The sequence below is a fragment of the Leucopleurus acutus genome, assembly GCF_964270905.1.
Source record: "Leucopleurus acutus genome assembly, chromosome: X".
Taxonomy (NCBI): domain Eukaryota; kingdom Metazoa; phylum Chordata; class Mammalia; order Artiodactyla; family Delphinidae; genus Leucopleurus; species Leucopleurus acutus.
In genome coordinates, this window is record NC_139148.1 from 130,630,052 (window position 1) to 130,653,667 (window position 23,616).

The following is a 23,616-nucleotide window of genomic DNA, read 5'->3' on the forward strand; positions in this document are numbered from 1 at the left end:
CGCACTATGGTAATATTGAGTCACGGGGGTTACTCTACATTAGATGAACAAGCTTACTGTTTCCAGAAACAAGAGATCAACGGGTGCTCGGGAATAGGGATGGGGGGAAACAACGGGACCAGGCGGTGGGCTCCAAGGTGACTAAACGTGACGTTTTCCACAGCGAAATATACTATAATACAACAAATCAGAGGCCCCAGAGGGCGTGGGCCAGGGCCAGGGGTTTGCAGAGGCTGGGGTGCCCCCGGCCACAGCTGCGTCTCCAGGGCAGAGAAAGGGGTTTTGAAGAGACCGGCTGGTCGTTTCAAATCCTTCTGTGCGACCCGCCTGCAAGTCTCACTCGTTGCCTAAAGCTTGGGTGTGGGGCAGCAAGCTGTCGCTAGCCATTCCAAGCAGAGCCCCAAGCCCACCAAGCCTGGCCCAGGAGGACGGGCCCAGCTTGGGGACTGCACTGTAAATTCACAGAGTCAGTGGCACCACACAACTTGCCCTCCCAGGCTGCCTCTGAGGCCAAGCTCCCCTCCATCATGCACCAGCTTTGCCGAGAGAGGGCGGCTGCAGGAAGCGGCAGTTGTGGGTGTTGGATGCTCTAAGCAGTCATGCCGGGGAGCGAGCCTGGGGGTCGTGGAGAGTGCTGTGGCCCCAGGACTGGCTGTCAGGCCGCGGCCCCCACCTCCACACCATCCTCCTCAGCAACCTGACTGACCTCGGGCTCTAGCGGACTCTGAAGCTCCCTCTAGGTGTGGAGCAACTGCCCGTGGGGAGTGAGGTTTGACGGCTCACCCTCCTTTGTCCCAGAGGCCTGGGGACAGGCAGAGGGGCAGAGGACAGGGGCCAGAAAGAGAAAACCGGGCTGGGCAGCAAACACCAGGCCCACAGGGGAGATCCCATGCCTCTCCTACCCTGGCTGCCCCAGCTTCTCCTCCAGAAAGATCCCTGCCAAGGCTTAGCCAAGGAGAAAAAGAGTTTAAAAAAAAGGGGGGGAAAAAAAGATACACATTCTGTACACAGCTAACAACAACAACAACAACAAAAAAAAGGGACAAAACCCCACACGCTAAGGCTAAAATTACAATAAAAATGTTAACTCCGTCAACTTCAACTTAAAAAAAATACAACAAATGCAGCAGTTGGTGATGTGGCCCCTAGCCCCAACCCCAGGGAGGCTGAAGCCAGGCTCCGTGGGCGGCTACTCTACGCCCCAATTGGGAGTCGGGAGGTTTTCACAGAACACTGCTCAGGCCACCACGGGGTTCCTTCTCCACCTCTTTCTTTTTCTTTCTTCTCTTTTTTTCAAATGGGAAAGAAGAGGGGAGGGAGAAAGAGGTGGGTGTACGAAGGCCTCTGAGAAAATGTGTCAGCTTCCCATGGGAGTGCCAGGCAGGGCGGGGTGGGAGAAGCGGAAGGGCGGGCGGGTGTCGGGAAACACTAATGGAAGAAAATGCAACAGAACCAGACAGACACCCAGTTCAGGGTGCGGAGGCGGGGGAAGGGGCCCAGGGGGGCACCTCTCCTCGGCTTCCACGCCCACCCCCCACTCCTGGGGCCTTGGTCCCCTGGCAGGCGCTGGGCGGGGAGAGGAAGGGGGGCTCTTCCACATCTGCCTTCTGCTTCCTCCCCACAGCAATGGTAAAATGTGCTTTCTCGAGATTATTTTTAAAACAGAGGGAGAGAGAGAGGGAGAGAGAACGGGCAGCCGGTGTGGCGGCTCGTGAGGGCAAAGTGAGCGCCGGGTGGGCGGGGCGGGCAGGCCCGGGCGGGCGGCGGTCCTGAAGCAGAGGGGGGTCTGGAGAAGCAGCCAGGCGCAGGGCAGCTGCCTCTCACTGACCGTCTGCCTTCGATTTCTTTGGAGCGGATTTCCTTGGGAGACGGGAGGCAAAGGCAAAGCGAAAAGCGTCAGCTGGGTCCCCACGGTGAAGCGAGTGGGACTCATCGGGGGCTCTGGCTGGGCCCTAGCGGGGCGTCGTGCCCGGTTAAGCAGCCCCCCTCGCTTAAGGAGAAGGCGGGCCCTACTGTCCCCACCGCTCCTTCCTCCCGGGATCCGCCTACCCCTGGCCTCAGAAGGCTCTTGAAAGGCACTCCCCGCTTACATTTCTGGAGAGGACATGGGCCGCTTGCTGGCCGGCTTGGCGCCAGAGCTGTCCTTACTGGTTTCTGAAAGGAAAGAGGCCAACAGTGAGTGAGCAGCTCAGCAACGGGGGTGAGACGACTCCAGTGGTGCAGCTGAGGGAACGAGAGCGGGGACGACGCCCGTGGCCCCCCCCCAACCCCGCGCAAACTCTTGACGGAGCAGCCCGAGGCCTCTGCTCCCCACCCCATGCCTCCTGCTGCCGGTCTCAGCAGCCCTTCCCGCCCCCAGCAGCCCCGAGCAGTTTCCTCTGCACCCCCAGATGAGGCGAGTAACCCTCCACTCCAAGACACCTACCCAGGGCCCTAGGCCATCACCCGCCCCAGAATATAAAGCCCCCAAAGTCCAGCTTGGAGCCGGGTGGTCCCGGCGACGCTCGCGGGGCTTTTCCCCGCCATCCCCCAACCTCTCCCTAGAGCTGCCCAAAGGAGCCCAACGAACAAGACCCACCTTGCAACCACCTGACTTGAGTGGCTGGGCCGTAGCCCTTCTCGTTGCGGGCAGCGATGCGGAAGATGATGGCGGGCTTGGTGGTGTAGTCGATGTGGGCGTTGGAGAGGCTGGAGGACTGCACGAGGCAGGAGGGGCTGGGCCCACAGTACACCCGCATGAAGGCCAGCTGCGCCGGGGTGGAGCTCTTGGACTCGCCCCCAGACTGCGAGCTCTGGATGGCCAGGTACACCGAGTACTCGATGATCTTCCCAGAGGTCACAGAGGGCGGCTCCCAGGTGAGGTGAGCGCCATCTGGACTCTGGAACCGAGGGGGCAGAGATCAGGCTGGGCCATCTTCAGCCTTGTGACTTATTCCCACCCCGGCCACCCGGGTACAGAGGGCCTAGAATGCTTCGAAGCCTCCGGAACTGAGTGTTCATACTTCTCCCTCCTCCTAACACAACAAAGCTATTTCAGAGCAGAGCTCCAGGAGCTCCAAAGAGATGGCTTCTTCTGCCCCCACCCGGAAGGCAGCCTGACGCAACAGCACGATACAACCAACGGGACTCCAGCAGCCTTCCCAGCCCCGCTCTGCCACCTAGCATGTGGCTCGTCTTTTAGCCTCTTGGCGCCTCAGTCTCCTCATCGGGGGTTTAAGGATTAGATGAAGGAGCACGTGGAGCACAGCACACACTGTGTCAAAAGGGGGAGGCGGTGGCAGGGGCACGGGGAGGAACTTGCCCTTGTCTCCCTGGCCATTGCCGACAGAGCCAGGACCAGAAGCCTCACCGCAGAGCCAGCTGGCTCTGCCCGCACCTTGGGGCCCCCTCCCGAGTCACCCCTGCCGGAAGCCAGCACGGAAGAGAGCGCTGAGTGCACGGACTCAGCCGAGGACAGAGGCTGATCCCAGGGCAAGAAGACTCACTTTGCTGATTTTAATGGCACAGGGGGCCCCCGGGAAGCCAGGCAGACACGTCTTAAAGGCTGAGATCTCGCTGAAGGGCCCCCGGCCACAGGCGTTGACCCCGGCAACGCGGAACTTATAGGCGGTGCCAGGCTGCAGCTCCTGCTTGCGCAGCTGGTTATAGTCGGGCACCGCGCCCGAGTCGTCCTGCGGGAAGAGGCCGGGCGAGCAGGAAGGGAGACACGGAAGTGCCTGACGTGAGAGGGCTGCTGGAGCATGGCTCTGGGGCCAGCAGAGGAGTTTTCTACCCTGGGGACGATGCAGGTCCACACAGTGGGGTGGGTGGGCCGGGGAAAGGGCAGCCACGGCAGCCCCTGCACGACAAGGCGGGGACAGGGCAAGGTGGGCCAAGGCTGGGCTTCACAGCCACTTCAAGGGTCACAGGGAGAGAGAGGGGGCAGCCCTAAGACAGGCGTGCCCCCGGGGAGCTTGATAAATCCCTACCCACCCGGGGGTCTCAGCTCGCGGGGACACTTACATCCGACGGAGCAGCGTCATCAGGTGGCAGGAAATAGTGTGTCACCATCACGTTGGTGCCTTTAATGACCCCCACATCAAACCACTGGTTCTCTTTCTTCACGGGGGCTTTGCTGGGCGGGGGTGGCAGGTCTGGCTTCTGCAAGTCAGAGAGGGGAGAAGAGATCAGGCCCTCCACCCTCGGGGCCCAAATGCTGCACCCCAACTCCCGAGTCCCCGTCACTCCAGACTCACTACGCCCAGGGACTCGATGCCATTGGCCACTTCCGTCAGGGTAGCCGCGGCCTGCAGCTTCGCGGGACTGGCGACCACGACTGGCTGGGGGGCCACAAACGTGTTGGACGGAGCCAGGCCTGGGAGTAAAGATGGCATCAACAGGAAAGGCCCCGGAGACCTGGCTTTTGCGTAGGAGCCCTTCCCGCAGGCTAGAGGACACGCCCGCCTCTGCACGGAGGGGCCCGGGACCAGCGCCGCCCCCCACCCCCACCGCCGCCCCGAGACTTTCTTCCGCAATCAACCAAGTTCCCTGGGGGAGCAGGGCCCCACTCACTCTCAGTGGCTGTGGAGGGCAGCAGTGCCACGGTGCTGGGCGCAGCCCCGGCCAGCTCGTTGAGGCAGTTGCTCTCGATGGTCGGGTCGTTGAGGCTGTCGGCAGGGGCCAGCGCCTCTGTGGGGAGGTGGTGCTGCTGCTGCTGGGCCTGCGCCTCCTGGAGCTGCTGCTGCTGCACCAGGGCGGCCAGCTCCTGCTGCGTCAGCACGATGGGGATGGTGGTAGCCTGGCCCTCCTGGCCCTCGGCCGACAGGTGGCTCAGCTCCGCCTGTGTCACAGCGGCCGCCGCCTCCGACGTGTCCATGGGCTCCCCGGTGCCTGCTCCAGGTGGAGACGACTTCTACTTAGGAGGAGCGGCAGGTGGGAGAGCCCAGCCCCGGCTACCCATGGTCACCGCCCTCCCGGAGCTAGGGGCAGCCCTGGTACCCTGGTGGGCGCCGGCCCTCAGAGCCTGTCTCTCGGACCTCGTCTCCGGCCCACCTCTACCCTGCCCTCCCCCGCCCGAGAAAGCCCGCTTCCTTCCTGGGCGCCCAAGTCAGCCTGCCCTCCCCGTCAAGTCTGCGGCGTGCTGCCCTGGCGGGAAACAAGCCTCCTCTTCCCAGGCTGTCACTGGGGCCCGCCAGCCAGGGCTGCCAGCAGGGAGGCTCCAGAACCCCGGTTCCTCACTCCTCCCGAGGAGTCCGTCTTCCCCTCGGGGTTCCCACCTACCCTGAACCAAAGACAGTGGGGTAAGCCACCTACCGTGACCCCAGCACCTACCCATGACGGCCTGCTGTGCGGCCTGGAGCACGGCCTGGATGGCCAGGGCCTGGGCTTCCTCTGTGGCCGCGGCCTGGGCAGCCGCTTCAGCGGCAGCAGTCACCGCCAGCTCCTCGGGGGTGAGCCCCGTTACCATGAGGGTGGTAGTGCCCGCCTGGGCCTCGGCCATCAGCTCTTGGGGAAGTGACAACTGGTCTACTTCGGACTGCGTGGGCGGTGGCGGCTGGACCACCACAGTGGCTACCACGGCTGAGCTGGCAGGCTCCTGGCCTGAAGACGGGTCCCCCGTACTGCTCAGATCCACGGCGGCCTGGAGCTCGGGGGCCTGGGAGGCTGACAGGACCTCGGCGGACTCCCCCATCAGGGGTGCGGAGGCAGGCTGCAGGAGCTGCCGTGGCGGAAGCTGCTGGCGAGGCCCTGGCGAGGCCTGGAGCTCCTCTGGGGGCTGCAGGATGTCAACAGCAGAGAAGGGCATGTCAGAAGTTTCTGTGTTGGCTATGGTCACTGTTATCGTGGCCGGGATGGGGACTTCGGTGGTCAGAGCCCCTGGGGTAGTCTCGGTCACTGATGAGATCTTCTAGAAAGGGAGAGAAGCCCCTGTCAGAGGGAAGGAGCGGGAGGCCAGAACCAGGCAGACCTTCATCTTTCCCTGTGGGCCAGGATTTGCATTCCCCAGGGGCCGCCACGACCCCATCTGATGAGCAGGGGCAGTAGGTCACTGAGCAGTGGGGGGCGTGGCAAGAGGAGTAGAGACCCGCGACCTGCCGGCCAATTTTACCCCATCCTCACAGAGGTCTCCCGGCCTCGCCCAAGGGGCCCTCAGACTCCCGCTGTGCCACGCTTACAGGCGACAGCCGAGTAACAAGCCATAGGAAACAGCTACAGAAAGAAAAGCGCCCACGAGACACCCACCAAGCCTGGGGGTCTCCTGCGCCCTGCCCTGTCAGGCACGAGGCTGCCCTTCTATGGTCTGGAAAAGGAACCAGGAGTGGCGCGTGCCTGGAGCGAGAGCGACACCTGGTGTCCAATCCTGGAACAGCGCAGGCCTGAAGTGCGGTGGGCAGCAGGGAGGCAGACAGAGGGGGGCGCTCCGGGGGCTCTTACCGGCACCGAAGGGCCCGGGACCGGTGTGGACTGTGTCACAGTGGTCACGGCCCGTGTCAGCGTGGAGGACACCGTTGTCGTGATAGGACTGGAACCAGGGATGTTCACGCCGTCGCCCTGGGTGCTCTCCACCTCTCCCTGGTCGCTGGCAGGCGGCGGGGGGTCTGCGGGGGGCAAGCGGAGAGCGGGATGACAGGCCCCCCTCCAGCAGGGTTTCCACCCAGCTCTGCCAGCAGGGGACACCATCGCCCAGAGGACCCGCCCAGGCTAGTAAACCGAGCTCCGCGGAATCAAACCGAAGGCCTCTTGCTGGGGCCTGGGCCCCGGGGAGCGCGAGTGCCAGGCTGGCCGCCTCCACCTACCTTGGTTGGAACTCATGTTGGAGGTGACGGTGGTGGCCGTGTGCGTGGTGCCTGTCTCGTGGGTCTCACAGGGTGGGTTGGAGCACACCCTCTGCGTCGGGAAAGGAGCCAGCAATGAAGCTCCAGCCTGGGGGGTAACTGCGGGCGGTGCCGCCCCCTCCAAGCCGGACTCCAGGGTTCTGTGGGAGGGCGCGGCGTCAGGGAGCAGGGCGCCCATGCTGACTGACATGGTGGTACCGGTGGAAGCCGTCTGGTGCGTCTCACAGGGGCGGCCAGCCGGGGGCTGCTGCCCACCCTCTGGCTGGCCCGCACCCCCGGTGGACGTGGCGGTGGTGGGCGTAGGGGTGGTGCCTGTCTCGTGGGTCTCGCACGGGGGGTTGGAGCAGACCTGCGTCACGGTGGCCGAGGAGCACAGCAGTGCCTCCAGGGCCTTCGCAGTCACAGCGGCGCCAGGCGAGCTCTCGTACCCAAGCGCGGGCATCCCCTGCACCTCACTGGGTTCCCCGGCACCCACGGTAGAGCGGGCCGTGGTGGCGGTGTACGTCGTGTGGGCGTGATGCGCCTCCGGCTGGCGCCCCACGGATACCAGCGGGCCCAGGCCAGCTAGGGGGCTACCCTCACCACCAGGCCTGACCTGAGTGCTCAGAGGGCCCAACTGCACGAGCGTGGCGCCACGGCCACCAGCCTCCAGGGCCAGGCTTGGTCTGAAGAGCGGGCCAGCTGAGCATGGGGCCCCGGTGGCCATCACAGTCATGGTGGTGCTGGTCGCGCCGGTCTGGCGGGTTTGGCACGAGGGCTTGACAGAGCCCTGGGCTCCCTCTGACGCCCCGGCAGCCATGCCGACCCGGACCACGGCGGGCACGGTGCTTGCCACACAGGTGTACCGGATGTCTCGCCGCTGCCCGGCTCCGATGCCCGACATGGCGGTGGTGGCCGTGCTGGTGGTGCCCGTCTCGTGGGTCTCACACGGCGGGTTGGAGCAGCCGTGCTGCCCAGCCATGTTGGAGGTGGCGGTGGTGGCCGTGTTGGTGGTGCCCGTGTCGTGGGTCTCGCACGGCGGGTTGGAACAGACGCGAACCACACTGCCGTTCTGCTGGCCCACTGTGGAGCTCACGAGAGAAGCAGCTGCCTCTTGTCTGTCGCAGACAAACTGCACCTGGGTGGGCTGCGGGTGTCCCCCGAGATTAGCCACGACGGTGGTGGTGGCTGTGTTGGTGGTGCCCGTCTCGTGGGTCTCGCAGGGCGGGTTGGAGCACACCAGTGTCACAGTGCCGGGCTGCACGTCACCCTGGCCTGAGTCAGCGATGGTGACCGTGGCCGTGGGCTGTTCTGTAGTAGGCGAGGCCAGAATGGACACGGGGAGGTCGTGCACAGGCTGGGCCTCGACCCCGCTGGGCGCTGTGATCAGAGTCACCTGGGTAGGCTGGGAGACAGGCTGGGGGAGAGGCCAGATGGGAAATTAGTACAGCATCCCCTACGCTGGCTGGGATCACCAGCTTGGCTCCTAAAGCAACAAAGCTGGCAAATCCAGGACCTGCTCATCCTCTGACCCCAAGAAACTGACTCTCTCAGGAACCAAGGAAGAGGTACTGCATCACCTCAAGGGCCACAGGGACTGGGAAGGGGCTGGGCTGGGGGGAGGCCTGGGCTGAGAACCCTGCTGACCCCAGGCTGTACCAAGGCCAGCCACAGACGCTTCACCACTTCACCAGGAGTTCAGCTTACAACGTACGAAGAGAAAGATGCTATATGCACCCCAAAATGAATTGTCGTACCCTCTACAGTATCACGAAAGAAAAAGCCTAACGCTCAAACACTAAAAATGGCTGAAATACATTATCTCAGCACGACACGCTATCAAACGGTGACTAAGAATCGCAATTACGTGGCTACAGGGAAAGCGTCCTACGGGTGCCACACACGGGAGGGAAAAAAAGGACCCAGCTGCACATGGCAGCAGAAGGAAGCCTGGAGAGGGTGGCCCCAACGTGGAGACCGGAACCCTCAGGCTGGGCCCGCACTTCCACATGCTCTCCCGGCTGCCCTACCTGCATGGTGATGGTGGGGGTGGTGAGCCCACCGGCCGCCGTCAGCGTGGTCTGTGCCGCCGACACGGTGATGGCAGTGGGGTTGATCACTTGGCTCGAGAGGGTGGCGATGGTGCCCAAGGTGGTGATGGGTGTGGCCAGGGAGGCACTGGTGCTGTGGCCCCCGGCCCCGGCGAGGCTGGTGGACACAGTGCCTGTCACGGTGCCTAGGGTCGTGACACCTGAAGGCAGAGAGGGAGGCGGGAGTGGGATGTGGGAGGAAGCCCGCTGTTGGCACCGCCTTCGCGGCAGCTTTTCTCCCTGGGCAGGCGGGGCCGGGGCGCACCCTGACTCTGCCCCACTCCCCCCACGGCCTACACACCTGTTGTGCCCTTCACGACCAACGTGGTGACAGCCGGCTTGACAGCGGAGACGGTAACGGGGGTGACCAGGCGGACGCCGCCCATGGGCACGGTGCGGAGAATGGTGCCCGGCTGGCCGGGGGCTCCCTTCAGCACCACCTGGGATGTCAAGAGGAAAGCAGCCTCACATCACATGTGGGCTGGCCAGACCCTGCGCTGGCCCTCCCAGGCCCCACGGGAAGACCCACGTGGCCTGCTGTGCTCCCGGACTGGACCCTGGGGTGAGGAGAGGGCCAGGCACGCCGCACCTGGGTCACTCCTTGCTGCCCGTGGCCAGTGGCGATTTTGGGAACAGCAGTGATGATTTTGGCGGGGGCTCCAGTTCCGGAAGTCATAACCTTGGTGGTGATAATGGTGATGGGGGACTTGATGCCGGGAGTGCTGGTCACACCTGGAGGAGAGGGGGGCAGCCTGGCTTCAGGCTGGGCCACGAGGGACAGCGCCGGCCTCCCACCCGGGCCTGCTGCCGGGTCCCGTTTCTCTTGGGCCCCCTTTCAAGCAGTTACTCCTGCTGCCCCTTGATTAAAACAAAGAAGTACCAACTGTAGCCGTAACCCCTGCTACCTCCCGACATATCTTAAGGAAAAGGCAGAGAGAGGGTGGAAAAGAGGGGAAAACCAGAATGGAAACACGTCGCAGCCCGCCCTCCATCTGCCTGCCTTTTCCCTCCTGACATGGTCCCTCACCAGCACGCTGGAGGAGGCCCCTACCCGTGGCGCCCGCCTGCGTGATGATGGCCGACATGGGGATGGTCTTGATGATAGTGGTCGTGCCGGGCTTGGTGGTGCTGGGGGACACGCTGCTGATGCCCAGGATGGTGGGCTTAGTCCCTGCCCCGCTGGCCTGCGTGGTAGTGATGATGGTGGTGGGCTTCCCATCTGCTGATGTCACCAGCTTCAGGATAGTCCCAGCTGGCAGGGGCCCTTTGGTCTGTAAGGGGAAAACACGCAAAGACGGGGTGAGGTGAACCGGCATCATTGTCAAGATGGGAAATGTTTTTTTTTTTTTAATTTTTAACTGAAGCACAGCTGATCTACAATGTTGTGTTAGTTTCAGGTGTACAACTAAGCGATTCAGTTATACCCATATGTATCTATCCATCCTTTTTTTAGAAGAATGGCAAGTTTAACAGCGATTCTCGTCTGGCTAGTCTCCACTGGCAGCCCAGGCAGCTCAGAGTATTCTGAAGACCGAGGGTGACAGGACCAAGCAGTAGGACCTTCTGTGCCATCAGTGTTCATGGGATCATGTCTAGCCAGGGATGCGAGTTCTAACCCCAGGCCAGCGCCCACTCTTGCTTGTGTCAGTCTGGAGCCCACGAGCTCACCTGGATGATCTGAGTCACCGGGCCTGTAGACGCCTGGCCTGTGACTGCAGAAGTCTGAACTGGTTTGGTCTGGACCACTGACATCACTTTGCCCAGATTGGAAATCTGAAAAGGAAGACATAGAGCACAAAGAGTGATCCAGAGACCAGTCAAGGGCACGGCCTGGGCTGGGCTCTCCTGGCACCCATCACTCACCAGAGCACTGCCTCCTGGGACAGAGATGGGGCTCTTCACCAGGGTGATGGTCTTGGTGACCCCACCCACCACTGTGGTCACCACCTGTGCTTGCTGGGCCACTGTCACAGTCCCCGACTTGTGTACTGTGATGATAGGGCGGGTGGACGTGTTGGCGGCAGAGGAGACAGACGTCCCCACCTGGGCGGCTGCAGTCTTCAGCATGCGAGTGGCTGGGTTGCTCACCTGGAGGGAGCAGAGAAGAGTGGTGGGCGGGGCAGAGAGCACCCCAGCCTCTGCCTGGAATGGCGGGGGTGCGCACACAGCAAAACTCTAGCCTGCCTTGCCCCATGCGTGCGTGAGTGAGTGCGTCCCTAGCTCAGTTTGGTTTACCTTTCCTCTAGCAAAGCAAGGGAGGACACTGGGCCGGCAAGTCTAGCCTAAGGCTGCCACACCCCTATAGCTACCAGCTTATTCCACAGCCCACAGCAAACACGTTACGGACCTACAGCCTCTGCGGGTTGGTCCAAAGCCCGGAAGGAGTGACCGCTGTCTGAGCACAGTGCCCAGAAGCCCCCGGCCCCAAGGCTGAGAACCAGGCCCAAGGGATGCTCACCATGACTGGCGAGGAGGCCACCTTCACAGTGGCTGGGAGGGTGGTGGTGCCAGGTGTCACGGCCACAGTTTTGACGATGGTGGTGCCGGCCGGGACACTCAGCACCGTGGGTGCCGAGGAAGGAGGGATCTTCTGGGTGGCGGCAGCCGCGGCTGCCAACGCCGCCATGCCACTCATCTGCGGGTTGCTGCCGATGACCTGCAGCAGGCGCAGGGAGTGTGAGCCCACAGGGAGTGCCAGGCCCGCGGCCACCACACTCCCTGCTCCACGGCCTTCACCAGAACCCGCCTGGCTCGCCCTGAAGTGGCACCTCTCAGCGTCAGGACTGCTGGGCCCTGCTCTACTGACCCCAGACGTGGACTCCTACCACTGACAAGGCACAGCAACCTGGCAGCAAGAGTTACGAGTAGTTCTGGATCTTTCCTAAAGACCACGGAGACAGATACAGCTCTCTCCTCAGGGGGCTGAGTCAAACCCCAGCTGGCTAGATCCTCCCCTCAGGCTCCAGGACAAGAAAATACACATTTAAAATGCCCTTGAGGTCAGACGGGCGGTTCTGAGGCATGAGCTTATTAACCCTTAAGTTAGTGCCGAGTGGTCGCCTCATCAGCGCTTTACGGGCGCAGGATGAGCGGGACCGCCAGGAAAGCCCCGCCCTAGCTTCTCACCGTCCCCTGGGCGCTCTGCGTAGGCACGACCATTCGCACGCCTGCGGGAAGGGAGGTCACAGTGACGGGGGCTTTCCCAGCCTGGCTGGCAGGTCGCATGGTGACCAATGGGGTTCCTGTTGTAGCCTGAGGACCAGTCACTTTGAGAACAGCAGGGACACCTGGCAAGAGAAGGGGCAGAGGCGAACAGCTTCTGTGACCTGCTTGTGCTTCAAATCTGGCCCTTCCAGACACCCTCAGTGACAGCCTCCAAGGTCGGGACCGAGGTCCCCCGCCACCACTTGGCCACAAGCCTGCACGAATGGCCACCAGGTGTGCCGTCTGTCTAGCGGTCCTCACTCAGGCACGTGACCCCCTGGTGGGCCGGATCTTGCCCTTGAGAGCCCGGCCCCCGGCTCACCTTGAGTCCTGGCTGCGGCAGGCACGGAGATCGAGCTACCAGGCACCGTCGGCAGGACCTGGATGGTGGTGGTGGTTGGGGTGGTGGCGGCAGCCTGGGGCAGGAGCGTGATGCCTACTTGGGTCAGTGGCTGCACAGCAGGCGCGGCTGCTGCTGGGGCAGGGCTCTTGGGAGGGTTGGCAGGCACAGACGGGACTGGATTGGGTGTAGGGGAGGTGGCAGTAGCAGCCGTGGCAGGAATGTCATATTTCTGGAGCTGCAGAAGATAACTGTCGGCTGTTGCCACAGCCCCCCAGCTCACCTCCAGGGAGTTGGTGTTGGCTCGTACCAGCTGTACCCGGGCCGGGGGCGGTGGCTTTTCTGTAAGAGAGCACCGCTGGTGAGAAGGCGGCAGCAGAGACTTCAGGGACGGGCATGGCAGCTCTCCTCCGGTCGGCCTTACCCGTTTCCAGGTACCAGAGGTCCTTGCAGCAGACCTGGTTGTTCCAGGCCTTTCGGTAGCCGTCACGCCCACTCCAAATGTACAGGCGGGTGTTGATGGCTACAGCACAGTGGCCGGCACGGGCCCGGGGAATATTGTCCTCCAGCGTATCCATCAGGATGGTCTCCCAGGCCATGGTATCTGGGGAGGGCAGGATGTGGAGGTCAGTAGGGGGCAGAGGAATAGACAACCCCCAAGGGCTCTTTGGCCTTTTGCTGTCAGGGATGGGGAATTAAAACCAGGAAGTCATCAAAGATTACTAAATTAAGACAAAGACAAAAACAAAAACAACTCCACATAGCAAAAAAGACCGTAAAAAATTATAAACCACAAACTACAAACTGGGAAAACTATGTGAAACACACAGCCAAAGGTTTCCCTTCTCACACATCAAGCAACACAAGAGCCTCTAGAAAGAGATGGGTGAAGAGGAACGCAAGTTACAGAAAAGGTGACAAGAGGATCCGAGGAAAAATACATACCCTCACTCACGATTAAGGCAAACTTAACCCAGAGGGTGCCTGGCAGTTTGATGTTCGTGCTGGTGCAGCCAGGGCTCAGGGTGAGCCAGGGGAGGGAATGGGGGCTGGCCCATGGGGAGAGTCAAGTGCCTACCGGGCTCCGCAAAGAGCGAACTGTTTGCCGGCCTGGCAAACACTGCCAGGGGCATCTGTGTGTACAGCAACATCCCTCTGAAAGCAAGTCTACCTCTAGGTCTTCCTCTTTGAATACAACTGCACTTGGCGAGAATGGTGTGAGGATACTCACGAGCAGCGTTGGTGCAAGTTTTGACACCACGAGAGCAATTCAAAAGAATGAGGCCACTCGCCCTGCAGGGATGGGATGGTCTCCAGGACAGAGTAAATGCAAGGGTCAGGGGCCGCACTGCGTAGAGCAGGCCGCTGTCCTGTTTCCTCGGTTTTAAAGGAACCTAGAGGCAACGCTCGTGTATATAGCAAAGTCCCTGCAGGGTGGGTGAGAAACCACCAACAGGAGACAGGAGGGATGCTCTGCGTGGTTACGCTGGGTAGGAAGAGCCTATTCAAAAGACGCAAAGGAGGAGCGTCCCTCAGAGCACTTGGGCCACTGGCTACTCCTGGCGGATTCTAGAGGCACGGCCTAGAAGCAGCTCGGCTCCCTGTGCTCCCCACACAGCTTTCAGGCCGAGGAGGCCGCTCTGAGCCCAAGCCCGAGGAGGCCATACCCAGGTTGAGACAAGCCAGTGTGTTGGTACACTTCCACTCCTTCTCGTGTGTGGCCACTTTGACGTCATCCATGACGAGAGGCACCCAGCCACCAAACACGTACATTCTGGGACGAGGGAGGGAAGAGTAGGAGAGGATTGTAGAGGAGGTGCCAAGCTAGAGGCCACCTCTTCCATCCAGAAACTTCTGAACACACTTGGTCCTCTAGCTCTCCCCAGGACGCACGAAGCTCTGGACGTGGCCCTCTCCTACTTGGTGGCTCAGCCCTCACAAGAACTGTGTCACCTCCAGTATGTGGAGCCTCGGTTTAGCTCACCTAAAGCTCACCTCAGTCCCCATCGTGCTTATATTCACTTTGGGACTTTGGCATTGACAAAAACACTCAGCTGCTGGCGGAGAGGACGGTCTGTGCCCCTCTACCCTCTGTCTTTTCTCAGTCCCCCAGGGTCATAATGGAAAGACGGGGCTGCCGAACGCCAGCCCAGCCAGAAAGAGGTCTCCTCAGGCCTTAGGGGTTGCTGGAAGGAAACTGCGAGCCCACGGGGGTGGGGGTGGGGGTGGGGTGGGCTAGGAAGGGAAAAGCCGTGGCTGGCTGCTCACTTGTTTCCTATGGTCGTAGCCGAGTGGAGACTTCGAGGAAGAGGTGCCACCCCGCTGAGGCTGGGCTTATTCCACGTCAGAGTCTCTGTGCAAAGCAATGGGAAGGGAAGGTTACCCATACCAGGTCGGACACGGGCCCTCTGACCCACAGGATGTGCCCCGGACACAGGGAAGGTGCGGGGAGGCAGGTGCTGACCCAGCGCAAGAATCCATACCTGGCCTCCTTACAGCCCATGGGAGGCCCTCCGATCACCAGGTGCTGGCATTTCCCAAGCTGTGTTTACCATCCTCTGAACTTTAACTGAGCACCCACTACAAGCCAGCACCGCTCCTGGGCTGGGGTAGGAGCGGCGGGCGCACCTTCTGACTCCCGGCAAGACGCACTCTCTCCCACACCGCCTCCGCCACCTACAGAGCTGCTGCTGCTGGGGAGTCTGCTCCCGAGACACTGTTTCTTTCGAGCACCGATGCTGCCCCACAGGACCACCTAACCCTCCAGACATGTGTGGTCGGCCACCTTCTCCCCTCAGCCTTCTTCAGGTCGAAAGCCTGAACTCCTTTCAACCGCTCCCGCTTCCCCACCTGCCGACCAGCCCGAGGAGTCCCCACGGCTCTAAGGGCATCTGTACATCCCCTCTGACTGTGACAGACCAGGGGGCTCCGCTCCTGGCACAGCCTGACCACTGACAAGTCGACAGGGACAGGTGCTACCTCATCTACACAGTTCCATTCTAGAAAGGCCCTTCCCTCTCCCCTCACTCTCCTGGAAGACAGCAGACCAACTCAGCCAACCGAGCCTTGCTCTTTCTTCAAGCAACGCCACAAGCTCGGGGCAAAGATGACAGCCCCAAATGGGTCCTATCCTGACCCTGCAGCAAGTACAGGGCTAGGCGGGACACTCCCCTCCCTGTGAGCCCCAACTCAACACCCCACACCGGCCGCCCAGCAGACCAGCTTCGCGCCAAGACTACTGGAGCCGCCGCACCCACATCTTACCAATATCCAGCGTCCAGAGGTCCCCCAGCCTGCAGCCACTCATCCCTCCGTAGATCACCAGCTTGGACTTCTTGTTGTCTTTCTCGGTGTAGACCACTGCAGTGTGGGACTCCCGGGGTGGGGGAAGGACGCCGTAAGTGATGGGAATGTCCCAGGCTACCACTCCAGAGCCTGGCCGCAGTTCCAGGATGTATAAGTCATTCAGGTACCTGGAGAAGGACAGTCAGTTATGGCGGGCCACCGGCTTCGATGGGTGAACAGTGGACTCCTGGGGAGACAAAGGGGGCTGAGGCTGCACGAACCCCAAGGTCTTCTACCTTCGCCCCGAAGGAGGGGCTACCAGAAGCTCCAGAGGAGGAGAGCAAGGAGAAGAGGAAGAGCCGGATGGGGTGTGCCAGTCTGCCCTGCACACGAAGCTGGGCGTGACACGAGGGCCTCCCGGGTGAAAAGGGGGCACCATCTCAGGACTACCTCCAAACTTCAGAAAGGACAACACCCATCACGAAGATTGCAGGCAGCAGATGCTGAGAAGCAAAGCGCCAGCTCTAAACTGGGTCTGAGGAGCAGGAACCAGCCCAAGGCAAGGTGGGTTTCTACCTCCTGGCCTGGCTCTCCTCCCGCGAGGCCTCCTCGGGGTTAGAAAGCTCCTTAGAGGGCATCCAGTGCCACCCTCGTTTCACAAAGGAAAGGCACTTGGTACGGCAGGCTTGGCTGCTATGTGAGCGAGCACCCGCCTTCACGGGATTCCACGTGAACAGGACAAAGCCTCACCTCGGAATGTTGTTCTTGGGGTCCTCGCTATCGTTGGCCAGACCTCCAAACAGGTAACATTTGTTGCCCACAAGGGAGAAGCTGTGCCCGAGCCGAGGACACGGAGGGGGCCCGTTTTTGGGCGTCTTTGCTTTGAGTCTCTTCCACTCCCACCGGCTTGCCTGCAAAATGAAGACCCAGTGATTAAATCGGGGATGAGCCGGCCACTGGCCGCACAGGGAAGGGCTGGTGCTGATGAGGGAGGGACCTGAAGGGAGTGAGAAGGTCCTGGGTGACATGGGGCCTGCTCCCGCCCCTGCCCCAACAACCAGGGCCTACCTGGAGCTCGTAGAGGTCGTTGCTGTATTTGCCGTACTCCACCATCCCGCCAAATACCAGCAGGCGAGTCCCATCGCACACGAAGCCATAGGCTGCACATCCAGGAGGGATGTCCCCTCTCACGGCCGGGATGAACCACTGGTTGGTCGCTGGAGAACAAAAGTTAGCAGAAGTCAGAACTCCTCGGGAGCCCCTAGAACCAGAACCTCCACCCCTCTTCCTCCCCACACCCACCAGCCTTCAAAATACAGTCTAAGAAAGGAGGGGCTGAGGCACTGCCTCTCTTCCCGAGGATGTGGGACTTTCTCCTTTTACCATCCAAGTGCCAGCCCTCTATCCAAGCCATCTTCCAAACTCCTTGGCCTCAGAGGCCACCTCAAAACAGCCTGTGATCACCCTGCTTCTCATCACGGTCGTCTTAAAAAGCAGGAAGTCACTGACCAAGAAAATTCGTCAGCTTCTGGCGATGTGGCCACCTCCCGCCACTCTATGGGTCATCGGAAAGAAACGTCTAACACCCAAAATACCGTCCAGGGGCCCGTGGCTGCACCTCTAAGTGGCCAAAAGAGCTACCAGTGCAGGCTGGGAGCAGCAGCCTGCGGTATAGGCTGGGGAGGGCCATGGGGGTACGAATCAATCTCTACTGCTGTTTCCCGGGTGACGGTCCGGAGCAGCCCTCCCCCGGGCCCACCCCCTCCCCCCTCCCCCCTCCCGAACACGGGCAGAGGTGGCGGCAGTCAGTGCCAACTAAGCTGCCCAAAGCCCATCGCCTCTAGCCGGGCTGGGGCTCCCAACCTGCCCCTGCTCTGCCTGGCATCCTTGCCCCTCCTGGGCCACCGCCCTCACGTCTGCCATGCCAGGTCTTCCTGGAAAAGTCCGGGGGCAAACGCTGCCCTCTTGTGAGGGATGCCTTCTGTCCTATGTTATTTGAAGGGCCATCCCCTAAAACATACACCACACTCTCTCCGAAAACCCCAAACCGGCAGCCGACTGCAAATCTGATTCCACGCCCCTCGATCACTTTTGGTCAAACGTAGGCAAGTGAATTGGGACTGAGGGGCCGGTGGGCAGGGCACGGATCTGGGAGCGAACAGAGCCCCTGTGGGGGCGTGACAGGAGCCGGGACAGCACTGCGCACCCGGTCCCTGACCCCGTCCAGGCTGGGTAACCCGACTCTACCTGCAGCTGGGCAGAGAGGCCTGCCCCACCCCGCCGCCAAAAACACACCACACCTCCCGAGGTAAAGGCGCCCGGCTCGCCGCTTCCCAAGTGTACACGTTAGTTTGCAGTGGGCTGTGGGTCCCGTCCTCAGTTCAGCAGCCAGCGGGCCTCCGGGTCCCCTGCCTGCTCTGCACGCCCAGGCCCCAGACCCCCGCGCTCCGCCTCGTCCTACCGCGCAGCGCAAAGACAAACCCAAACCGAGAAGAGCAGCAGCTTTCCAGGCTGGAGCCATCAGCCCTGCCTGAACTGGGGGAGATGGCCTCCCGCGGGGCCCGGAAGGAGCTTCATCCAAGTTCCCGGGATAGAAGCCGCCACAGACCTCTGAGCCTCCCTCCGTGGACAAAGGAACAGAGACCAGGAGTGGAAGTAACTTACCCGAGGTCACAGGGCCAAACACACACACACAGATGAGAACCTTGTCACCGACTTAAAGTGACTGCTAGGTGCCCACCTGAGGGCCGGGAGGAGGCTACACGGGAAACGGCAGCTCTCTCGTCATATGCCACCACTGACTCAGCGGGCCGGGCTAGAGGGACCTGTGACGTCCTGACAGCTCATTCTACAGCACCCAAGAGGGGCTGATCTCATTCTAGAGCACTCCAGGCAGGGCAGGGGCCCTCTGCACCGCCATCAGGAGCAGTCTATCAGGCGGCACAGTTTCTGGTCTGAAGCCAGAACCTGCCGCTCTTCACATCACCTACAGTCCCAGTTCTACCCTGAGATGGCAGCTGCCCCCAATCATGTCATCTCTCGCTCATCTAGCGGGGCGGGCGGCGCATGACCCGACCTCCGGGTCCCTCCTTCTCCCTAGGCCTGGGCTTGTCGCCACTCTCGGCTGCGAGGGGGGCCGAGGAAGGGAGGCCTGTACCCAGGAGGCGGGAGGTGGCCGAGCCCCTCCCCCCGCAGCTGCCTTCCCGCTCGGCTGAGGCTCGAAGCGGGGGTGGGGGTGGGGGTGGGTTCTCAGAAGGGGTGACATGGGAGCGGGGCCTTGAAGGCTGAATAGGACTTCCCGACAAGTGAAACCAGCCGCCGGGCCGAGCAGGAAGTGACTGTGAGAGCAAGAAGGACCCAGAACGGAGGGGGAACGGGTTTGAGATAAGCTCAATTTAGTGACCAATTAGCTCCAGGGACAGAGGAACAGGGAGGTGTCTCCAAGGTGGTGGCCCGCACCCCTTAACTGAAGGGCGAGACAGCCCGACAGTCTCGGTGACGGCCTGTATTCTGCCTGACTCCACTGCCAGCCAGCAGGGTGACCCTGGACCTGTCACTTCCCCTCTCAGACCCCAGTTTCCTCATGTGCAAAAACAAGGAAGTTCCACTAGATGTTTTCCAAGGCTCTTTCCGGTGGTATCAGTTGCAGACATTCGAGAACCACTGAGGCAGACCAGCCTTGGGCCACTGGTTTGGCAACCAGCCACACCCTCCCCTCACCAGGGCGCACCCCACTGTGTCAGGGCCGGGTCCTCCGAGTAATCCGCTTTGCTGTTGAAGTAAAATTCCCCGAGGTCAAGGACAGTTGCTACCCTAAGATCTCCCAAAGGCCTGTGAAGTGTTCCACAGCCACCAAAGAGGAAGGACACACACTTTCTCACACACACCCTTCAAGTGCACACCTGCCACCCCCAGCCCCGTCACCCCCCCCCCCACCGCCCCGATCTCTGAGCTGACCAAGACAGCGAGGCAAGCACGTGCCCCCTGGAGCCCTTTGTCTTAGCAACGGGGAACTCTCTCCGAAGGGCGAGTCTCTCTGAGCACTCATCTTGCAGAAAGAAAAGCACTAGAGAGTATGCTCTGACCTCATTTAAAACAAAACCAAGGGACTTCCCTGGCGGCACAGTGGTTAAGAACCCGCCTGCCAGTGCAGGGGACATGGGTTTGAGCCCTGGTCCGGGAAGATCCCACATGCCACGGAGCAACTAAGCCCGTGCGCCACAACTACTGAGCCTGCGCTCTAGAGCCTGCACGCCACAACTACTGAGCCCGAGTGCCACAACTACTGAAGCCCGCGCGCCTAGAGCCCGTGCTCCGCAACGAGAAGCCACTGCAATGAGAAGCCCGCGCACCACAGCGAAGAGTAGGCCCCATTCGCCGCAACTAGAGAAAGCCCGCGCGCAGCAACGGAGACCCAACGCAGCCATAAATAAAGAAAGAAATAAATTTATAAACAAACCAAAACCAAGGTAAGCAGGAGGCTGGCTGTCAAGACAGCAGCTAAGGATGCTGCGCATCTGTGCCACGGCTGGTGGGAGAGAGGCAACACCAAGCCTGTCTTTCTGAGAACAGCAGGAGCTCGAGGCTCTGTCAAATAGCAAACACTCGGTGAGGACAGGGGAGCTGGGTCAGCTAACGGCTCTCCCGAGAAGTCACCGAGGGAGTTCATAGGGCACTTTCCAAACTGCTACCCTGGAGGAATCCAGGGCTGCAGCCCTTCGGAAGGCTGGCTATCCTCTACTATACAACACACCCTTGCAGATGGAGAATGAATTAACGCCAAAGGGCTCGATTCATTTTAATAAACTAATGAATACGCAGAGGCCCCAGGAAGCAGTGGACTTTGGAGCTGATGGTAATTAGGCCCCTGCCCTACTTTCTAAAATTGTCCTTCCTTGCCAAGCAGCCTGCTCCAGGCCTTACGAGAATGAAGTTGGTCCAAGTAGCTTAGGAGCTTCTGCTCAGGGCAACGGCCTCTCTAAAAACAGCCCTGCCCCTCAGCCTTACCTTACCCGGCTAATCGCTGCCGCTGCAGCTGTCTGAGCTGGCACAGAGCACCACCAACCAGCCCAGCCTCACTGGAGGCAACAGGTGCTCAGACCCACAATGTGAAGGGTCACCGGCAACCCACCAGCCTCTTGAAAGTCAACTTTGTAGGGTCAACAACCTACAAGATGCAGAGAAAACTAAACTCTGTGCCTTGGGGGAGGCGGCGGTGGGGAGCACCCAACCGAGAGCCCAGCTCCAACCCTCAGCACTCCAACCAACACCTTATCCCAGAGCAACCTCAAAGCTGGAAGGAGGTGCCCAGGCCCGAGGACACCGTACCGCCAGAACCCTCGGACAGGATGGCTCTGGGGCCAATGGAGCTCGCCAGATGAGATGGCGCGGGGGAAAGAGCTGGAAGCCGGCCCCTGGCCGCGGCTGACCCGAACGCGACTGCGAGCTGCGGAGGGGAGCTTCCTCAAAGCACGCTGCCTGAGCTGGGAGGGGGTTTTCCGCAGCCCCGCCTCCACCTCTCAGGCTGGGGACTGGACCGGAAGGCACCCAGGCCCACCGCTCCCGGCGAAAACGCCCGCCGAGCCCCTCCCTCCGGGCCAGGCGAGGTCCTGCGGGCCAGCGTCCATTCAACAGGCAGCTCGGGCCCAAGGAGGCGCCAGGTGTATCAACCCGGCCAAGTGGCCGCCAAGGAGGAGGGGGCCGCAGGAGGATGCGGCTAAGCCCTAGAGACTTAGCGGGGACACCAGGCAACAGGCCGAAGGCGAGCCGGCACGGCAGCAGCACCCGGAGGCAGAGGCGCACCGCAGCCTCCAGCTATGACCGCACCTTGCTTGCCCCTCCCAACCAACCAGGCCCGGGCTTTGGGGGAGGCATGAGAACGGGCAGGGGAACCTCCTCAGCCTGCTGCGGGATCACTGGAATTAATTCATCTCTTACATCAAAGGATCCCAGATCGAGACAACAGGAAATCTGTAGAGAAACGCTGGAGAAGTCAACGCTGCAAGAGGGAAGCAGCAATGTCGTCTGACCTGTGGGTCCCCAGGAGACGGTTACGCAGCGCAGCACACAGCCCGCCCCCCTCCCCCAGGCCGGGACTACGCTGCTCAACTCTGCCCCTTTTCTCGAGACGCCGACCTAATCTGTAATCTGGAAGTTGTCATTTCTCCCGAAAGAGCGCCAGAGATGAGGAAGAGCGGACCAGGCGCAGGAGGAGGGAGGAAGGGGGTGGGACTCTGCGCCAAAGGGACGCATCCGCCCGCCTGGCGGGGGTAACGGTGTCTGTCTGAAGTCACCGCCGCGGGAGCCGCCCCCGCTCCTTCACCAGCCGGGGTACAGGCTTCCTCTCCAATAATGAAAAGCGCCTCTCAAACACATGGGAATCAGGGCTGGAAGAATGGGAAAAAGAGCAAGGGAAGGCAGAGGTGCCGGGCAGAGCAAACCGTCTCGGACGGGAGAAGCAGCACCTCGGTGCGGACGGAGAGGGGGAACAGGAGGCGGGGGAGAGGGCTGCAGGGGAGGGGAGGGGCAGGCGGGAGACGGAGGAAGGAGAGAGAGGGAGGAGGGAGGGAGGGAAGGAAGGGGAGAGAGAGGGAGGGAAAAGGAGGGAGAGGGAGGAGATGAAGGGAGGAGGGAAAGATCCGAGAACCCAGCGGGCTTTGCACTCACCCGTGTTGTACACGTGCAGTTCGTCCACTATCCCCTCGTTGCCGCCGCCAAACACCACGATGAGCTCCTTGATGGCCACGGCGCGGTGGCCGTGGCGGGGCCGGGGCACCGGACCCGACCAACCCACCACTCGCTTCCAGCGGGGCTGCAGGAGCACTGCCGGCGAGTTGGCGGGTGACACGGCCGAAGCCATAGTTCCGGGAAAGGGCGCGGTGGAAAAAGTCACCAAGCGAGAAGGGAGGCCCCCAATTCCACTCACACACACCCCCTTTCGTCTAAGGCGTCTCGCACAGAGAAGCGGTTCTTCACACAGCGGTGAACGGCTCCATGGAGGCCGCCATCTTAACTATTCTCCTTCTCTTCTACTCTTCCCCTTCTTCTCGCTCACCACGCCTCCTTAAGAGCCTCCTGAAGCCGTCGAGCGCCTAGACCCGAGAAGCTGGAGGCCGCCGAGCCGCGCCGCCCTGACTACTTGCCTGGGAGCTCCCACTTAGAAGCTCGAGCGGGAGGCCCTGGGAGCCGCCATCTTGAGCCGCCTCTCTCTCCTCCCTTCCTCAATCGCAGCCCTCCCCCGCCGGAAATGGCGGAGCCCCGGCCCGGTTCCCACACCCTCCCCAAGTCTCCTGCACTGGCCGGCTTCCGGGGCGGGTGGAAATGAGCCACAAGCGCCGCGGTTGTCCCAGCCCCGCCGGAGCTCAGACCACAATTGTGGGAGCCGCCATCTTGAGACCGTCCCGCTTCCCCGCCCAGCGCTTAGTGCAGAGGCCGCTCCCTAAACAGCCTCGACACTTGGAGAGAATAGAGGCGCGCCGGCGGCCAGTGAAACGAGCTTGAGTTCTCGAGGGCTGCTCGGAGGCTCGCGCCGTACGGCTCGCGAGGTCTCGAGCGCCTCCCTTTAGTCCGCCTCTGCTGCTCAGGCTGCGCCTGCCGCCCTGGGAGTCGCCATCTTGAGACTAGCTCCCCCTTCCCCCCTATTCTCTTCCTCTTGGGTCAGTTCTTCCACTGCAAACCAAACGCAAGGCAGCGTCCGATCCTCGCTTCCCTCCTTATGACTCCTTCCCACAGGAGCCGCTTCAAAGAGGCAGAGTTAGGCCCCGAAGTGGCAACTGTACGGCAGGAGGAGCGGTAACGGCAGGGCGCTCATGCCTCCTCCCTGGGAGCCGCCATCTTGTGTGAAGAAGTAACAACTAAACATGGCGGCGGCGGCGGTCGGGCGAGGGGGCGGAGTCGGGCGACG

The 23,616-nt window shown here is 61.6% G+C and overlaps 1 protein-coding gene across 2 annotated transcripts; it reads right to left on the reverse strand.

The window, feature by feature from the left end:
• Positions 1-1,645: 1,645 nt before the first annotated feature.
• On the reverse strand, positions 1,646-23,616 carry HCFC1 (host cell factor C1). Of its 2 annotated transcripts, none has more exons than XM_082864110.1 (26): positions 22,380-23,616; positions 16,782-16,930; positions 16,464-16,624; positions 15,693-15,901; positions 14,697-14,781; positions 14,096-14,202; positions 12,853-13,032; positions 12,411-12,770; positions 12,011-12,171; positions 11,343-11,540; positions 10,748-10,972; positions 10,553-10,657; positions 9,936-10,155; positions 9,474-9,616; positions 9,186-9,324; positions 8,825-9,045; positions 6,777-8,211; positions 6,415-6,578; positions 5,311-5,755; positions 4,552-4,869; positions 4,236-4,354; positions 4,003-4,140; positions 3,486-3,671; positions 2,579-2,879; positions 2,091-2,154; positions 1,646-1,860 (listed from the first exon to the last, which is right to left on the reverse strand). In XM_082864110.1, exons 1-26 carry the CDS (start codon positions 22,570-22,572, stop codon positions 1,821-1,823), a joined length of 6,066 nt encoding a protein of 2,021 aa, XP_082720236.1. In that variant the 5' UTR covers positions 22,573-23,616; the 3' UTR covers positions 1,646-1,820. The 2 variants fall into 2 exon arrangements, with proteins under 2 accessions (XP_082720236.1, XP_082720235.1); XM_082864109.1 differs by having other exon boundaries at positions 5,311-5,887.